Source organism: Cynocephalus volans, chromosome 4 (genome assembly GCF_027409185.1).
Source record: "Cynocephalus volans isolate mCynVol1 chromosome 4, mCynVol1.pri, whole genome shotgun sequence".
NCBI lineage: Eukaryota > Metazoa > Chordata > Mammalia > Dermoptera > Cynocephalidae > Cynocephalus > Cynocephalus volans.
Window position 1 is genome coordinate 107,454,779 of NC_084463.1, and position 19,908 is coordinate 107,474,686.

At 38.5% G+C, this 19,908-nt stretch overlaps 1 protein-coding gene across 1 annotated transcript in view; it reads left to right on the forward strand.

The window, feature by feature from the left end:
- Positions 1–13,413: 13,413 nt before the first annotated feature.
- The window catches only part of NLRP14 (NLR family pyrin domain containing 14), a 37,728-nt gene continuing 31,233 nt past the window's right edge, over positions 13,414–19,908 (forward strand). Inside the window, exons 1-3 of the mRNA XM_063095618.1 lie at positions 13,414–13,702; positions 15,160–15,231; positions 16,384–17,983. Coding sequence (XP_062951688.1) covers positions 13,414–13,702; positions 15,160–15,231; positions 16,384–17,983 — 1,961 coding nt within the window. The remainder of the gene's footprint in view (positions 13,703–15,159; positions 15,232–16,383; positions 17,984–19,908) is intronic.

A 19,908-nucleotide genomic window follows, 5' to 3' on the forward strand; every position in this document is an offset into this window, starting at 1 on the left:
ACCATCCTCCTTCACTTTCCCTACACTGACTTAACAGAAATATTCTAAAGCACAGAGGGAGGAAAGATAGTGTAAAGTAAGGCAAATCATAACTAAAGCCAAAATGTTTCATTATTTTAGTTATTATTTTAGTTATACTAAGTTTCCCTTTATATTGTTAGAGCTAGGGTTCAGACCCTCCAAACCCATTGTACAGACTGGGTCCCCAGACCCATCACATGCAGGTCCATGCTAGGTAATTGGGAAAGATTCCGGGAGCTGTTGGCAAATGACATGAGCTCAGTCCTCAGCTTCCTCGGTGGCAGCAGCTTACAGGTCTGGTAGCTTACAGGTCTGGCAGTGACCTTGCAGAGGGTCCCAGGGGCACGAGCAGCAGCCTCCAGCAGCAGTAGTGGCCTCCCCATGCCCCCCCCGTGGGGGGGCATCCCGGAGATGGGAGGTGCCATGGATCAGAGCCACTCATCCTTATACTTAAGTCCATAACCCAGGACACCTGGGTGCACATGTGCAATTACATTAGAAGATAACCAAGGAACACCTGAGTAAGTATGCCTATTTACATCAAATGCTCGGCAAGATTCTGAACATCTGAGGGACCCTGATCATTTTTCCTATATTTTCTCAACAGATAGAGATGTAAATCATGAAGAAAAAAGACAATAGGCTTAAAGGATAGATCTATGGAATCTAATATGAACTCACAAAACTTCCAGAAGGAGAAAAACAAGTGGATAGAAGTGAACAAGTAAATAAATAACAAAATAATAGAACATTTTTCTGGATTGGGAAATTTCTAAAAGGCCTGAATCTGAAGATCTAAAGAACTCACTACATTTCAGTCTGGGTTAAGAAGGAAACACTCACACTAGACATATAAAGGTATAATTTCTATACTCTAAGGATAAAGAGAAAACTCATAAATTTTCAGGCAAAAAGGTCAAGTTATCTAAAAAGAAAGATGACATTGGACTTAATGTGGCAAGCTAGAAAACTGTTCAATAGCAGCTAGTAAGATAAAGGGGCTGCAATGCATCAGTCAAAATATAATCACCTGTCCTAGTGAAAGAACTATTTGAGGATTTGCAAGAATTCAGAGTCCTAATCATTCAGGTATACCACATATGAGGAAACAATTCAAGAAAGGACTCTATTAAAAAACAAAACAAAACAGATAACCACAAAAAAATTATGAAACAGGAAACAGAAAGCCACAATATAAATAGACCTAAAGTAACAAAGAATGCAATAAATTATCAGTTATGCTAAATATGAATGGAATAAATTTTCCTATACAAAGGCAGAAACTCAGATTGGGTCAAGCAACAAAATCCAGCCATATGCTGTTTACTAGAAACACCTGTGAGGTTGGTAAGAAAAGATACCAGGCAAACAAAAAGGGTAGAAATTTCCATATTTCAGAAAACTAATGGAAAGTTAACTTAAGAACCAAAGAAATAGATGGAATTTATATATTGATTAAAGGCACAATTTATGAAGAAGTTTATTGGTACCAAACCTACTAAATGCATAAATCAAAACTCATAAATTTGAAAATTTGGTTAAAAATACAGTTCTGTGGAAGATTCAATACATTTGTGTTAGAATTAAATCTAGGAGACAAAATAAGGTCATACAGAAATTGAATAGTATGATTAATAATCTTGACTTAAGAGATATATAGAAACATATCCCTAGAATAGAGATTATATTGTTTCTGTCCATAGGACATTTACAAAAACTAAGAGCTTTTCCATTTTATTCTCAGCGGATGAGAGTGTTTTTAATTGCCTGAGAAAACAAGCAGAGAACTTCCATACCCCTCTCTATTCCCCACAATGCATCCACACACCTACCTACATCAGTGCCCATTTGATCTATCTCTCTATATGAATGAAAAGTCTGTGTCCCGAGCTAGGAAGCCTATCCATTTAGTCAATAGATTCCATCCGTTCTGAACCTAACTCCAGCAACTCCCCTCTTCTGCAATATCAATCTTCCCTCTTCCCTCTTTATTGGCTCTTTCCTATCAACAATCAACTATGCCATTATGTCTTTAAAAAAGCAAAACAAAATGACAAAACTCTAGGGCCCTGTCTTAGATCCAGCTACTATAACAAAATACCATAAACTAGGTGGCTTATAAACAACAGAAATTTATTTCTCACAGTTCCAGAGTCTGAGAAGTCCAAGATCAAGGCACCTGCAGATTTAGTGTCTGGTGAGGGCCTGGTGCCTGGTTCATCTTAGACAGCTGTCTTCCCACTGAGTTCTCAAATAGAGGAAGGAGACAGGGAGCTTTCTGGGGTCTGTTTTATAAGGACTCTAACCACTTCCCAAAGGCTCCATCCTCTAATACCCTCACATTAGGTTTCAACATATGAATTTGGGAGTTGGGGGTGGAAGGAGCACAAACTTTCAGTCCATAGCAGGCCTACTTCCCCCATCAGCTACTGCCTCATTTATGTCCTTCCTTTTGAGCCAAACTTCTGGAAAAAGTAGTCTGTTGTCTCGAATTTCTTCTCATTCCCATTTTTCTTGAACCTACTTTAATTAGGTTTTCAACACACCATTCCACTGCAACTGCTTTTCTCAAAATCACTAATGATCTCTATGTTGCTAAATCCAATGGTCAGTTTTCAATCCTCATCTTGTCCTGTCAGCAGCATTTTGCACAACTGATCTCTTTCTACCTTGAGACACTTGCTTTACTTGGATTTTTAGACACCGTACTATCCAGATTTTCATCTTTCGATGTTTCTTTTCAGGCTGTTTGGAAAACTTTTACTGACTTCCCCACTTCCACCTCCTCTCCCTGCCCTTTCTCCTAAATAGTAGATGACTCAGGGGTTAGTATTTTAATGTTCTTGTTTCTATCTATTTCCACCTATATGCTAGTGACTCTCAAGTTTATATTTCCAGCTCAGACTTTGTATTCTAACTCTAGACTCCCTCCTTGACACCCCAACTTCGATGTCTAACAGGCATCCCAAATTTAACATGTTTAAAAATGTGCTCCTGAGACTCCTCACACAGTTGTTTTTCTCACAGCCTTCTTAATCTCATTCTTCTAATTTTCCAAGCCAAAATCCTGGACCTGTCTTTGACTTTTCTTTCTCTTATATCCCATGTCTGTTCTGTCAGCAAATCTATGCAGTTCTATCCTTAATTTCCAGAATATGATGAATTTTACCATCTCCATTGCTACCAGCTTAGCCCTAGCCATCATTTTCTCTCACCTGGATTACTATAATAGTCTTTTTTTTAAATAATAGCTTCTTAATTGGTCTCGTTACTTTTGCCATTGCCCAATTCCAGTCTATTTCATCATGATGCAGGATGATTCTCTTAAAACGTAATTGTGATTATTCACTTTGTTCAAAACCCTCAGCTGGCTTCATAGCTTCCTCAGAGTGAAAGTCAAAGTACTAACAGTGACCTAAATGGTCTACATAATCTATCTTTCCTTACCTTTCTCATTTCCTTTTCTACTTCTCTGACTTCATATTCCATTATTCTGCTTCCTCCCTCCATATTAGCCATCCTGGCCTTGTTGTTCCAACCTGTCATGCTTGTTTCCACTCCACTCCCTTCTGACATTCATGAGGTGGTATTGATTAAGTTCATTCACTGTTCTAGGTGCTGGGGATACAAAAATGAATAAAATAGATAAAAATATTTATCTATCGTGGAGCCATTTTAATGGTGGGGTGGAGTAGGAAGAGAACATCAGTGTTCAATAAACAAATAACTAAAATTGTTCATTGGGTGAGAAAGTCAAGGTACAAAAAGTGGAATAATTCAAATTTTGTAACTCAGTATGTGTTTGTGTATGTGATTTTGAGTTTAATTATATAAGCACAGAGAAAAATGTGAAAAGATACATACTGAATAATGGATGGGCTTAATGTGGATTATTTATTGGGAGGAATTGATGTGAATAAAAAGAAAATTGGGGTCCTATAAGATGGTCTCTCAAACTCTTAGTAAAAAAGGAATTCTACCACTCTTCTTTTACCTCTGTGTTTGTGGGAGATAAAGAAAGTGACAAGTTCTTTTAATTTGACAAATAAATCCTCCAAGAATTTTTACTAAAATAGTAATACAGAGATGCCATCAAAAAATTACTATCAGGGCAAAAAATGAACAAGTTCTACAATCACTAAGAATAGCATACCTTTTAGATGTTAAAGATTACCTCTACAAGGCACTGCAGTACTTACAAAAGTCTAGGTATCTTATAAGAATCTTCTGTACAAATAACACTTCTAAGTTTCCATAAACAGAAAGTAGAACAAGTTGGTAGTAGTATAAGTATTTATGCAGATCTCCTTATGGAACAGCAAAACAAAACGGAGATTTTGTTAACCGTTTTCAACTTGGCACCTTAGTTTTATGAAGAAGAGAAGTGTCTGTCCTTTCAGCTACAAGGATGTGAAGGGATATCTTTAAAATTTTTTTCCTTAGAAAAAGAGTCATCTCATGCCTTTTTGCTAGTAGTTGTTAATTAAGAAGATTTGCGTTTTCTTTTTTATTTATTTAGCATTTTAAGAAAAATAAGGACTGAAAAGTTAAATTTTACCAGAAGTAATAAAGAAGAGTCAAAACAGAATATTCCTTTATAATAATGCAATAAGGGGCAAACAGTGTTCTTCCTCGCTGGGGTTGCTTTCAGTGGGAGAGCTAAAACAAAAGGGAAAAGAAACAAAAAAGACTGCACTAAAATTTAAAATAATACTTAAGCATTTATGCATTAATTAAATATGGTCAGGTATATGTAATTAAATAAAAAGTTTTAAATGTCTAATTCATTTTTATAAGAAACAGTTTCAGGACCCTCATCTTCCAAAATTTTCTTTAATTTCTTTAAACATCCCCTCAGTTTGTCAGGGAATAAATATGTTCTATTTCATGGTTTTATGGGCATCTTAGAATTGGTTTCAGAACCAAAACCTCTAACACTGATACCTTCTCTTAAATGTACTTGTGAACATAATATTCAGCACATTACCTGAAGTCTATTATGTAACCAGTTAATAAAGCAGCTTAGAACCAAACCAAGAGAGGAGTTCACTACTTCTCCTATCCCTCACTGTTGGTTATCCTTTTGAGTTAGTTTTTATATGAATCTTTATAATTTAGGCCTCTGATTTCTGACTATTTAACATTGTTGGATGCATCTTGCTAACTAGCATGCCTCAACCCTTAGTTATCAGTTGCCTGGAGTATACTTTTGCTTAATGCCAATGAATACCGGCTCCTACTTTGTTAGGTTGGAATGAAGTTCCAGTCTCTCCATGAAGAGTCCAGTGGGAGATACACTAGCTTAAACGAGGTGATGGCCAAGTCTAGAATCTCCCAAATCTTGCTGCTATGTGAATAGGAAAAGGTCTTTCAAATGGGTTATCCTGAGAAAAAGAAGCCATCCTTAGAGGACACTGATTGTGCCCATTGATTCAGAGGCCTCTCGTTTGAGAGACAATTCTAATTCCCGAAGCTGCTGTATCTATTAGGTTTTAAGCCAACTTTGAGGTCCCTGTTTTTAGGGACCAGGTCCATAAATTCACACAAGTGCTGTTCTAGTCATGTGGGAGTTGGATGAAATTGCACTATTGGTACATTTATCAACAGTCATGGTGATCATCACGGTTGATTTGACTCAAATGTTTCCCAAATATATCAAGCAGGTTCTTGCCTGTGGGCCTCTGCACTTGCTATTTCCTCCTCCTGAAATGCCCCATCTCCCAGATATTTGCATGGCTCACACCCTCACCTTCTGCAAATGTCACCTTAGCAGTGTCTTGCCTTTCCACTCAAAGAGAAATAGGACTCATGCCCTACTCCCCACCCCTGGCACTATGTCCCTTACCCCACTCTGTTTTTCTCCACAGCAATGACCTCCACCTGATATACTACAATTCATTATCTGTGCTCCTTCAATAGAATGTAAGCTACATGAGGGTTGGGGGCTGGAGAGCGAGACTGAATATTTTGTTCGCTGCTAGAGTTAGTTCAGGAAACTGCCAGGCACGAAGTAGGTGCTCAATAATTATGTGGATTACTGGATGGATAAATCAAAGGACACTGCTTATTGGGAGTCGGTCAGTTTGGGAAACGTCATCTAAAACTTGGGTCCAACTTCCCGACCCCCCTTCCCCCCCACATGTTCTTGAGTTATTGGTTATCAGGAAAGGAAGGACGCTGTGTGCCCGCAGGTGTTGTGAGCGCAGAGGATCCCGTATTGAACAATGTATCTTCTCCTGGGGAAGTGCCCTGTAGAGCCAGTGGGAGGCGTAGACCGGAGGGGGAGAGTGGGAGCAGCGCGCCCCCTTAGTCCGCCAGCCAATGGGAGGAGAGACTCGCTGGGCGGGGCGGGAGGGTCCAACCTCTAAGGCCTGCCCACGCAGCCCTTTTAGCAGGTTTGCTGGGCTTGCAGAGGAGGATGAGACCTTGAAAGCCAAATGAGTTCCCCTTTCTCATCAAACAGCAAGTACCTACTGATCTTTCCTTTCATATTTTTTCTTTCTCTGTTTGATCCGTGGCGTTCAGCGCTGAGACAACCTTCGCCACCAGCGCCCACTGAGACCAAGGTATGACATGACCCTACTCTTCTCTGGCTGTGTGTTTTGCCTGCTGTAAAGGAAGCTGGATTCCATGCGAGTCCTTCAGGTGCCCACATTGTGTGGAAGACAAGGAAGGGCATACAGAGTCCTGGCCAAGGCCCAAGAGGAAGGAGCTGCCAGTACCCCCGGGTGGAGAACACCGCTGGTTTGGAGCGTAATGTGGGCGATGGCTTGGCGGGAGAGGCGACTTTCCCCGGGCAAGTCCGAGGTCACCAGGGAGAGTCAGAGGCCAGAACCGGAATTCCCACGTGGGTAACGAGTAGCCTTCCGGTGGAGACCTAGTGTGGCCTCTAACCCACGTGCAGTGCCCGCTTCTTAACTCTCCCGAGCTAGAGTGGTATGAATAGCCCGAGTTTCACCTGCTGCCCTGATTAATCCAGGCACGCCCCTCTCGTCCGAAGAGCAGCGGTTTGGTTTGAGGCTATTCCCGCCACCTGTGCTCTGCTGTTAGTCATCCACTCTGAGCCCCTCTTACAACTTAAAACGAAGCAAACCACCTGAAAACGTCACAGTCCTCGTGCTCCACACTACCAGTGTATCTCTCCTCTTCCTAGCGAAGTTCTAGAAATAATAGTTTACGATTGCTCCCTACGTAGGTCACCCCTCTAACCCTTGGTGGAGAGGCTTTGTCACTCCCACCCCCTCTACCTCAGAGGTGACCTAAAATTGCTCTCTACGAAATTACCGATGATCTCCCACCGGCCAAATTCAAGTACGGTTGGCAGGCTTTTTTTTTTTTTTTTAATCTGTTTGGGATTTGCCTTTTTACCTTTTTACTTTTCTACTTATTTAAAGAATGTATTCTGATTAAAGAAAGTTGTCAGAAATTGTTCTAAACTCAAAAGAAAACTCGGTAATATTTAGATATATTTTCTTTGTTTTTTTATGCAGAGGCTTTGATTTTAATTCCTTGGTTGTAATTCTCATATCCCTGCTATCTGCTTTTAGTCTTGTAGATATTGCACACTGCTGCATGATAAGGTAATTTTAATAACTGAAAACTCAGGTGTGTGCTATATTTTTATGCATTTAGTTCATTAATCGTAATTGGGTTATTAATTTGACAATTATTGACTATTCTAAATAAACACCCTTATGCACAAAGCAGTCTTTTCTGTAGTTGGGATTCTTTCCATTGGAAAATTCCGTGGAGAAGAAGGTACTGATTGAAAAGTCATGCGTCCTTTTAAAGTTCTTATTTGTGAACAGGCAGCTTTCCAAAAGAGTGTAACAATTAACATTTATACTCACAATTCTGCTTCACTCCATTCTTTACATCATATAGCACTGCTTTTCAAAGCTTATTTTTTGCCATTTTGGTAATTGAGAAGCGATATATCCAGGTTTGCGTTAGTTTTGATATCTGTAAGTTTGAACATGTTTTGAAATAGTTGTTAGCCATTTGCCTTTTTTCTCCCTCTATGAATAGGCTATTCACGATAAATTTGCTTTAGTGCTATTCTGATCTATTTGTATCATGCCTTTCTGGGAATATGAACCTTTTTAAAACCATATCTTAGAGTGACCTGTAACTCTATGGAAGAGTGCATTAAACAAACGTGCAGCTTAGTGTGAATGATTACCAAGTGATCACCCACGTAGCAATCACCAGGTCAAGGAACAGAACATTATCAGCACCTAAAAGCCCCGAGGGCAGGCACCCCTTAGAACCCCCGCAGAGGTAACACTAAATTAACTTTTATGGTAGTTACTTCCTTGCCCCTAGCCCATTTTAGAAATATACACGCATCTGTCAACAGTACAGTTCTTTCTGTTTTGATCATTTAAAAATGGAATTATATGGTACATAATCTTGTTGGGTTTGGCTTCTTTCACTGGTTGTTTGTGGCATGTAGTTGCAGATCATATATTTTCATTACTGTATGAATTTACCACTATTTTTTTACTGGTTCTACTATAGATGGAGTTTTGGATCTTTCCAATGCTTAGCAATTACAAGTAATGCTGCTGTAGTCTTGAATGTCTGCTGGTACACTGGCATACAGATTTCTGTTGGGCATTTTCTGAGGACTGTACCTGTAATTGCTAGTCTATAGGATATTCACATCTCCAATTTTTTTAAAAAAACATTTATTGTAGAGTAGATTTTTGGAATGACAAAGAATTCTATATGCCTCACCCATTTCCCCTGTTTTTAACACTTTGCACATATTTGTCACAACAAAGACAATTAAGAATTAAATTGCATTTAATTTGAATTTTATTAGTGTTTTTCCCCCTAGTGTGCGTGTGTGTGTGTTTTCCTATGCCTGAATCTTGTCTATGACAAAATTTAGTCATTTTGTCTCCTTGGTCTCCTCTGGTCCTTGTTTTTGATGACCTTGATAGTTTTGAGAAATACTAGTCAGGAATTTTGTAGTATGTCCCTCCATTTGGGTTTGTCTGATGTTTTCCTCATGCTTAGACTGTGATTATGGGTTTTTGGAAGGAATATCACAGTGGTGAAATGCCATTCTTATCACATCACATCAATGACACTATCAACAGTGACATGACTGGTGATATTAACCTTGTTCATAGGACTGAGGCAGTGTTTTTCATGGTTCTCACAGTAAAGTTACTCTTTTCCTCCCCACCCAACTCCTTACTCTACTATTTGGAAGCAAACCACTAAGCAGAGTCCACACTAGGGGGTCGGAGGGGGTTAAAATCTACCTCCTGGAGGAGGGAGTATCTACTTATTTGGAATTCTTCTGTATGGGAGATTTATCTTCTTTCTCTTATTTATTCAGTCATTTATATCAATATGGACTCATGGATATTTACTTTATACTTCCGGTTATAATCCAGTACTGTGTCATTTACTTTGGCTATTGGGAGCTCTTTCCATTTGGACCCATTTTTGACTTGCCCCATCCTGTTCTTTTCCTTAATTTCTGGCATTTCAAGATGCTGTGACTCATCTTGTATATTTCCTGTCCCAGCCCTAGAACCAGCAATTTCCTGAGGAGCCCTGATTCCTCTTATTGGAGAATGACACACAGTATTAGAGACCAAGAATGGGTAGTGGGTGCATATCTCCAATTTTAGCAGTTAATACCAACAGTTTTAAAGTGGTTTTATTAATTTACACTTAAGCTCTTTATTTGCCTTATTTCCTGTAAAGATTCTTGCTGTTTTTGGTTAATGTTTGTCTTTGAGTTCTTAAGAGGTTTTAATTTCAACAAAGTTAACAATGTGTCTCCTAGTATTCAACCCAATTCTTGGTTATTTCCCTTATTGTGTCCAAACTGGTAGGTCCCTCCTCTCCAAAGGTGTGGTAAATATTCTCTGCTATTTTCCCCCCTCTGGTTTGAAGTATAAATGATTTACTGACTTACTATATCTGATTTATTCTGTGAGGATATGAATTAATTTTTGTCTAAATGGTTTACAAGGTGTACTAATAAACTTCACTGAATGTTTCCTTTCCCAGTTATGATATCTCTTCTCTTATATATTAAAATCTCACGGCAAGGTCTTTTTCTGGGCTGTCTACTCCGTTTCTTTGATTTGTTTATTATGGTAGTAGTTGTACACTCAGCAGTAGAGGGTAAGGCTTTTGGAAGTGATTTCAGCTGAGGGCAATTTGCTCCCCTGGGGATATTTGGCAATGTCTGAAGACCTTTTTGTTTGTTACAACTGTAAAAGATTGATGGTTCTAATGGCATGGAGTTGATAGAGGCCAGGAATGCTGCTAAATATCATATCACACACATACAGTATCTTCCAGACAAACAAAATTACCTAGCCAAAATTGTCAGTAATGCTGAGGTTGAGAAACTGTTATAGGAGATTCCATTAGACCAACCGAGACAGGAAGTTAGGCAGGAGTGTATGAAAAGCAGGAATACCTTGTTTCCTAGGTTAAATGTCACTTTCTCAAGACCTTCTCATCTCAGCCCTCCATAGTGAGGAATCCTTTCTTCCTATGTGTTCTCCTAGAACTTCTGTAGCTCTGATAATTGCCATTATATATTTAGAGCTCTTCCTCTTCCCCCAGCCTGGTGTTTAGCACAGGGTCTGGTATCACAGAGCATGGCCACATGCATTTCATACACGTAACTCAGAATTCCCAATGCCTAGGAAGATGAAGTGAAGTTAAAAGGCAGTGCCACATAGTAGAAAGAGAATGACCTTTGTACTTTGACAGGCCATTTGTCAACTCTGTGACCTGAGCAAGTTTCTTAATTTCCAAGTCTCTATCTGTAAAATGTGGATAAAACTAAACTTTTGGGACTATTTTAAAGACTAGAGAAAATTTTTATAGAGAATTTATACACAGTAGGTCCTGAACAAATAGTCATTGTTAATATGAACTCAATGAATAACTTATTTTGAACAAATATGCTTTAATTATGATAGCTGGTAATAATTCACGTCCAAATTCACAAATTGAAATCCCCTTTCACTATGGATTCCCATTTTAGTTCAGAACATTTTGGAATGAACGAATACCTTCATATAAGAGAAACAGCACAAAACACCTGTTTTCCTCTTTCTAAAAATGTAAGTATGAGGGTACTTCAAACAGTACATGGAAAAATAGAATTAAAAGATAATATGAATCTTTCCATAAACTTTTTGAAGACTCCTCATAAAAGAAGACCACAGAATAAAACAAATTCCTTCCAGAACAGCATAAAACCTTTGGGAAGGAGGCTAAAATATATTGTACTCCATCAGAATTGTTGATATCATGTAGTAGAAACCCAACCAGATTTAGGTATAGATTGCTGGCTCAAGGGCACACCTAGAAACAAAGGAGGAAAATGAAGAAAGTGTGGGATTATGAGAGCAAAGAGGGGAGAGAATATCAAGATGTAAGGCACTGTTATACGTATGACACCTTGTAAGTTGGGTGCATGCATTAGCTTTTTAATATTTGCAGAGGTAGCTACTCTTGTGTATTCCTGCTTACAGATGTGAAAATTGAATCCCAAAATGGTTTTTGCAACAGGGTGGTAAATGTATGAGTTATCTCAGTGGAATTGTGGTGACAAAAGTTAGGTTGCAGTGGATTGAGGAGGTATAAATAGTAGGTAAAATATAGACGACTCTGAAGAAGTTTGACTATGAAGATTAAGGGGATGTGGAGTAAGGGGAATGTCTGTAAAATACTAAATTGGATTTGGGCATGTTTAAATGCTAATGGGAAGGACACAGAGGACAGGGAGAAGTTGAAGACAGGGAAGAGAACACACTAATGGATGAAATCCCTTGAACGAGTGTTGATGCTGATGAGATTCAGATCACAGATAAAGGGATGATCCTTCCTTTGTTTCAGGAAAGAAGAAAAAGACCCACATATAGTGATGTCTGTAAATTTCTAGACAGGAAGTTCAGGGTGTTGTGTTCTATGCCTTGCTTTCCCTCAACTACCATATTCTGTATGTCTTGGAGAAATATCAGTGTTCCTTTGAGTTTCCCCAAATTTCTTCCTTTTGGCTTCTTTAAAAAAAATACTATAGAACTTTGTGTCAAATTTATCTGTAATCTAGACTATTTCTCTGTGTCATTAAAAACAACCAACCTTAAAATAGCTGATAGAGCACCAATTACTGCAGGATAAAGTCCAGATTTACTATGTAATGTTTGAGGTAATTTACCTTCCATTTAAGAATTAAGCTCTCTCTTCTGCACATTTTTATTTCCCCTATTCATCTTTTTTTTTTTTCCAATCCCACTAGCAAGAATAGTGGGAGTGTTATAAAAGACTGGAAAAGGCAGGAGTTTAGAGAAAGATCTAAGTCGAGTTCCAGCTGTACCATTTACTAGTTTTGTCTCCAGTCAAATCACTGAAGAGGAGATGAGGATCTGGAGGGTACTGGGGAGAGTCTGGTTTAAGTGATTAACTGGAGTGTCCATGCTGAAGAAGAAATTGAATAACGCTTTTAAGATGGCCGATAAGGAAGAGGAAAATGCAGGACTCAAAAAGACTAGCTAGCATTTGATGGTGTTTGAAGAACTGTTACAGTGGGAGTGAGGGTATGAAACTGCTCAATTAACTGGAAGATATTAGAAAAATGGCTTATGGGAGTTTGCAATTTAAGGTTGAGTAGTTGTTGACAAATCCTGGGATGAGAGCATCAGAGTGAAATGCTGAAGTGTAATAAGGTCATGGGTGTGAGAGAATGGCATTTGGGTGAGTTTTAACGCCAAACTCACCCAGAATAACTATGGTGTTGGGGAGTGGATGTGAAGGAACAGACTCTCAATGACTATGTATGGATTTGTGAAACCAGAGATGACATGACAAGAAGAGGTAGATGGTGGCATATTCCAATTGCATGTGCTTTAAGAGTAATAATATGTTGGCAGGGATGCAATAACAATGTTTTATAGGCTGAGATATATGTTAGGTGTGGGTGGGGGTGAGAAGGGGTGAGAAAAGTTAACCAGAACTCGGTGGGAGCCTGTTCTGTTCCACGTGATACATGAACCCTACCTCATATGATCCATACCACAGTCCTCTGAGGTTAGCACTAGTATTTCCATTTTGCAGAAGAGTGAACTGAGTCTCAGAGAGATGAATTGTCTTTATTTTTTATAACTCATAAGTGGTGGGGCTGGGAATAAGTCCTGGGAAGGTGGAAGAAATATGCAGTACTGTGGTATACTAGAGGACACTAGGTCAGTTCTGAGCCTAATTTAGTTGGCTTCAAATGCTTGTTGAATTAATCCATATTTTTATAGGTATTTTTCTTTCTAATCTTTTCTATAGGTCCCATTTATTTCGTGTTCTTTTGATTATTTTCCCACACTGATGCCTAAATACTGATCCATGGACAAGATGACAGATTCATCATCGTCTTCCTTCTTTTCTGATTTTGGGCTGCTGTTATATTTGGAAGAGCTAAACAAAGAGGAATTAAATAAGTTCAAGTTATTTCTAAAGGAGACCATGGAACCTTGGCACTGCCTAATACCCTGGACTGAAGTGAAGAGGGCCAGGCTGGAGGATCTGGCTAACTTGATGCAGAAATATTATCCAGGAGAGCAGGCCTGGGATGTGACTCTCCAAATCTTCGGCAAAATGAACCTGAAGGGTCTGTGTGAGAGAGCAAAAGCAGAAATCAATTGTGAGTGAATCTGGGGACAGATGTGGGGGTAGGGAGAAGGAAATGTTTCCTAGAGCCACTGGAATTATTATGTAAGAAGGACTTAGGGATGAAACTATTCTGTGGGACACAAGCTCCATGGTGGTCTTGTACCTGGGGAGCTTTTTGGATCATTTGAAGAATACTGAAGGGGCAGAAGTATTTTGAGTACTGTTACTCAGCCTGGCTCCTTTCCATCTTGCACCAATCAAAATGATTAAAGAAATTGAGTGATAGGAATTGTCACATACAGTGTGCCTTTGCCTAAACTACAAATAAAGTCATAGGTTAGGCTAAATTTCTAGGAATCTCAAATATGATTTAAAATATTTGAAATATGAGGAATAGGCTAAAATTTATTAAAGGATATAAGCCAACCAGTAATTTTAGTCATCCCAGGTATGAAATATTATAGACATCTAAAATTCCTTACTAATATAGAAGGCTTTACAGCTACAAATTGTATATCTGTTATCTTCTTTGAGCCTTATCATATATCCCTGTGTGTCACCTCTCCCAGGGTGATGGAGACACAAAGAATTACCCAAAGCCCATTTCTCCAGAGCGATGAGAGGGCAAAGGGGTTAATCCCAGGAGGAATTCCTTCAAGGGAGAAGGATTCCTAGGAGTAACCCTGAATCAGGTTTTCTCCCAGTTTTTATTGTCCAGGCAAAAAGTTACAGAAAAGAATACAGGCAGTTCATCAGTCATAGTAGGAGTCAAAAAACTAAGCTATGTGAAGTACAAAAAGAAACAATGAGATGATCACCATGGAAACACTTAGTTCCCCAAGAAACTTAAAGAAACAACTGAAGGCGAGACGTGGAACATCCCCCAACCATTAACCTTGAAGCTTTTAGCTCACATACTTTCCCATCATAAGGTTTAGCTGCACCAAGGATGACTGCCCTTAGAGCAAGCACTTTTGCTGTATTACAATTTTTTTTTTATCTACAACAGAATTTAGTCCTGAGAAAGTTTTGTTTTTTCCCAAACTTAGCATTTCTATGTGTAAATCTAAAAAGTTAGGCTATTCCTTAAACTACAGGGCTTTGGCCCTTCTAAAACTAAGGGCTGTGGCCCTACTAAGCTAAAGGTTAAGCCCCTGTGAAATACACGTGCTTTATTAATGTTAGTATCCTCCCCAGCTGTGAACTCAGGTATAGACAAGGAAACTGAAGCTTACACTACACCAGTTGCCCTAGAGTTACAGAGTGGAGGGCATAGCAAGAGGTCTCCTACTTCAGTGCTCTTTGTACCACATCACTTCTTCCCTCAGCTAAGCTGGCATAGTCTGAGGCTCTGTTGCCTCTAGTTTTCTTAAACCCAAATGGTCACAGAATTGGACCACTGAGGAGAACATTGGCCCCTGTTTTGGCCATCACCAAAGCTCTCCATGCTTTTGGTAAGTCTCATGATCCTGCCGGAACCTGTTGTAGGGGTGGCCCAGACCATGGAACCAGAGGATGTCAAGGCTGGAGAGGCACAAGGAGGTCAGGAGGCAGTGCTGGGTGAGTAGAAAGGCTTTTTGTCAGATTTCAGAGGCTTTTGAATCATAACTGTTATTCAACTCTTGTTAATAACTTCTTCTAATATCTGTTCCCTGAATATTATTCAAAAAGAGTCAACAAAACTGGGTGTCTGGCTGAAGTCAGAATCAAGGTCATGTTAATTCAGGGCCTCGAGAGCAGTGTTTGGAAATGCCCAGTTAAAGGTTGACAACCTGATGAACAAAGGTATATTCATATTTGTGTGTTATCTTGGTGGGGACCATAAGGCCTATCACATCTATTCCCTTCCTTTAGAGACGTAAATAAGTTCCAGGACTGGTGACCAACTAGTCCACATAAAATCTAATTTCTAGAACCAGGTCTTCTTAGTCTTAGTTCAACATCATTTCCATTTCCCCCCATTTTGTTTTGAATTCTACATAGTTGAATTCCAGTTTATATAAATGGAATTACAGTAGAAAGAAAACTGGACCAGGTGAGAAACCTTTATTCTTAACACAGCTATACTGCTTTCTAACAAACCACATTATTTCATTCAATAAATAATTGGAATGAAGATTCCAATCACTAATAAATATTGCTTATTATATTAAATGACCTTAATTTCCGATTCAGTATAAGGAAATTTATTCTTATGGTATGAGGGAAAACTAATGGTTATTTTTATTTTATTATTTCAAATCTAATGGCTGTTTTCCTAATATGGGTGGATATTTGCACACAGCTAACTAAATATCTCCAAATTATTCTTTGGTCATTTGTGGTCAAATAAAACTGTACTTATTATGGAAACTTTATCCAGAGCTCTGTTCTTCATATCTATCATCTTTTTTCTTGGTAGAGGAAAAATATAAAGAAGATAAAATATTTTTAGTGAATCTACTTTTTATTCTCCGTTACAATTTTTGTTTTGCATTATCAGTTCTGTGTGAGGGTGGTTTTTGTGTGTGGTTTTGGGGTTTTTTTTTTTTACAGTTTATAACACAGTTTTAGATCTACAGGATTTGTTTTTATTCTAAATCAGCTTTGATGTTAGCCTAAATTATTTCTTGTTCCTAACTCAAAGTCCAATATTATTAACATTGCAATTCACAGAATTTGTTTTGATCATGTGTGTCTTTTTTTTTTTCTGCTCTATTCTAACTGACTTAGATGATAGAACAGAATACTTGTACAAAATTCGAATAAAGGAAAAATTTTGCATTATATTGGATAAGAACTCTTTGCTTAGCGAATCTGAAGATTTCCATCATGAAATTGCTCAGGAAGATCGAAAACTTTTGGAACATTTGTTCGATGTGGATGTCAGAACTGGTAAGCAGCCACAGACAGTGGTGCTTCAGGGAGCTGCTGGAGTTGGGAAAACAACCTTGGTGAGAAAGGCGATGTTATATTGGGCAGAGGGCAATCTCTATCAGCAGAAGTTTACCTATGTCTTTTTTCTCAATGGGAAAGAAATTAACCAGCTGAAAGAGAGAAGCTTTGTTCAATTGATATCAAAGGACTGGCCCACCACAGAAAGCCCCATTGAAAGGATCATGTCCCAGCCAAGTAGTCTCCTTTTTATTATTGATAGTTTTGATGATCTGAACTTCGCCTTTGAGGAACCAGAGTTCGCACTATGCAAAGACTGGACCCAGCAACACCCAGTGTCCTTCCTCATGAGTAGTTTGCTGAGGAAAGTGATGCTCCCCAACTCGTGCTTATTGGTGACAACAAGACTCACAGCTTCCAAGAGACTAAAGCCTTTGTTGAAGAGTCAGCATTATGTAGAGTTGCGAGGAATGTCTGAGGTTGCAAGAGAGAAGTATATTTACCAGTTTTTTGAAGACAAGAAGTGGGCCATGAAAGCAATCAGTTCACTTAGAAACAATGAGACGCTTTTTAGCATGTGCCAAGTCCCCCTAGTGTGCCGGGTCATTTGTACTTGTCTGAAGCAGCAAATGAAGAAGGGTGGTGATGTCACATTGACTTGCCAAACGACCACAGCTCTGTATACCTGCTATATCTCTAGCTTGCTCACATCGAAAGATGGACGCTGCCCTAGTCTACCTAACCAAGCCCAACTGAGGAGCCTGTGTCATTTGGCTGCCATAGGAGTATGGACTATGACATATGTGTTTTACAGGGAAAATCTCAGAAAGCATGGGTTAACTAAATCTGATGTCTCAATTTTTCTGGACATGAATATACTTCAGAAGGACATAGAGTATGAAAACTGCTATGTATTCACCCACCTACATGTTCAGGAGTTCTTTGCAGCTATGTTCTATATGTTGAAAGGCAAATGGGAAGCCAGGGGTGATTCTTTCCAGTCTTTTGAAGACGTGAAGCTGTTACTTGAAAGCAAAAGTTATAAAGACACCCATTTGATGCAGATGAAATGCTTTTTGTTTGGTCTTTTGAATGAAGATCGAGCAAAACAACTGGAGAAAGCATTTAACTGTGAAATGTCACTGGAGATAAAATGGAATTTACTTCAGTGGATGGAAGTATTAGGAAACAGTGAATATTCTCTATCACAACCAGGATTTCTAGAGTTGTTTCACTATCTGTATGAGACTCAAGATGAAACATTTATAAGCCAGGCAATGAGATGTTTCCCAAGGGTTGTCATTAATATTTGTAGGAAAATCCATCTGCTTGTATCTTCGTTCTGTCTTAAGCACTACCAGTGTTTGCAGACCATTAAACTGTCTATAACTGTGGCATTTGAGAAGATGTTAAACACAAGCCCAACAGCTGAAACTTGGTAAGTGTGTTAGTTCAGTTCCCTGGAAGTGACCTGTTGGGAGGGTGAAGGAAGTAGATTTTTGTCAGAGAGGAGTTGTTTAGTTGAGGTCGCAGAATCAGGATAACTCTTCAGAGTTATCCCATCTTGAGGCAAGGAGGCCAGGCATTTGAACCCCTTATTTTCTAGTCATGGCTGCTGGTGAGGAATGGGCGAAAACTTGTCTGAGATGGCTTTCTTGGCAGAAAGGCAATCCCAGGAGAGGGACTGGGCTGAGAGCTCTGAGTTGTCAGCACTCCCAACAACTCAGGAGAATGTGTGCTTCAGTTCTCAAAGACAGATGTAGTGTTATGCAAACCTGCATTCATTATAGTGAGTATACTTAATTTTTAAAAATACTGCCCTCCAGAAAAATAAGGAACCGTAAATTTCTTGCTCAACCAGTGTACATAGGTCATCTATTTGTACTGTGTCCCTCTGTACACTACTGACCTAGCTCACCTTCCCTATTGCTTAGATGTAGATTGGCGTTTGTTTTGTAGTTTATGAAAGTTCTCTCAGCTCTTTAACGCCTATTTGGAGACTGTCAGAGCTTATTAAGAAATAATAAGTGCTGAATGAATATTTTTGGAAGAAGAAATGAACCTTCAGCATTTTATTCATATTAATTTACCCTGTCCCCTTCCTCAGGTTGTCTTTTATGTCTCTATCTAAATCTGGGGAAAAAATTGAACTATGGAATTCAGTTTCATATTTAACTAAAATTAATTAAGCGTTTACTATGTGGTATACAGTTGTATAGTGAATCAGATATTTAACATATTATCCAATTTAACATTGGTGGCAACCATATCTATATTTTTAAGATTACAAAACTGAGATTCAGAGAGGCTTACCTAGAAAGTAAGTATACAATTCTTGATTTAACATATCAAATAATAGCTAACATTTGCTGAGTGCTTACCATATACCTGACAGGTCTTCTAGGTCATTTAACTTATTTAGTCTTCAAACAGTCCTATGAAGTAGGTGCTATTATTTCTGTTTTAATAATGAAAAAGTTGAGGTCAAGAAGCCATGTGACTTGACTGAAGTCACACATTTTATTGTAAGGACGTGATTTTCCAACTTTACCCAAGCTGTTTCATTGCCATTACATACAATCTCAGAAGGATTCTTATCTTCTAAGAATGTATATTTCATTTGTCTCTGAAATGTGGGAGTAGAAATTATAACTGGGATGCTATGACCATTACCCTCCTTGAGGAGTTCTGAAAAATTTTCAGTCAGTTTTCTTAATTCTGACTTCATAGTTATATTTAAAGAAGATGTGAATGAACCCAGGGCATGAGAATGCCTTTTATGCCTAATAATAATGTTAGAAAGGTATTCTGGCCACTAGATTGCCAGTCTTTGTGCTAACTTCCCTCACTGATGTTGTAGAGTTAATATTAGCATTGTTGCTAAAATAAAAAAGGAGTCTAAAAAAAAATCCTGGTATTTTAAAAGGAACATTATCTGTGACCTCAGTCTCTTCTGCAACATAACTGCATTGTAAACTTCATGAGGGCAGGATCTCTGTCTTCTTCACCACTTTATAGTGTTTGTACATAGAAGCACTCAAATGTTTGAATGCATAATTTATTATGTTGTTTTCATAAATTTAAGACCTCAAGTGATAGACCATCACTAGGCAGTGTCATTTATTCCAATTTAAGTAAGGTATGGGAACTAATACTTATTGAGTATCTATTATGTACAAGGCAACATGATAGAATTTTATATTTTTTAATATAAGTAATAGCTACCAAGTTTAAGAGGTCTTACATGAGACATTTGCTATAGGATTTTCTATGGATTGCCTTACTAAACCTTCATGGTAATCCTAAGAAATTAGATACTATTATTTTCACTTTTTTTAAGATAATGAAATTGAGGCTTACATT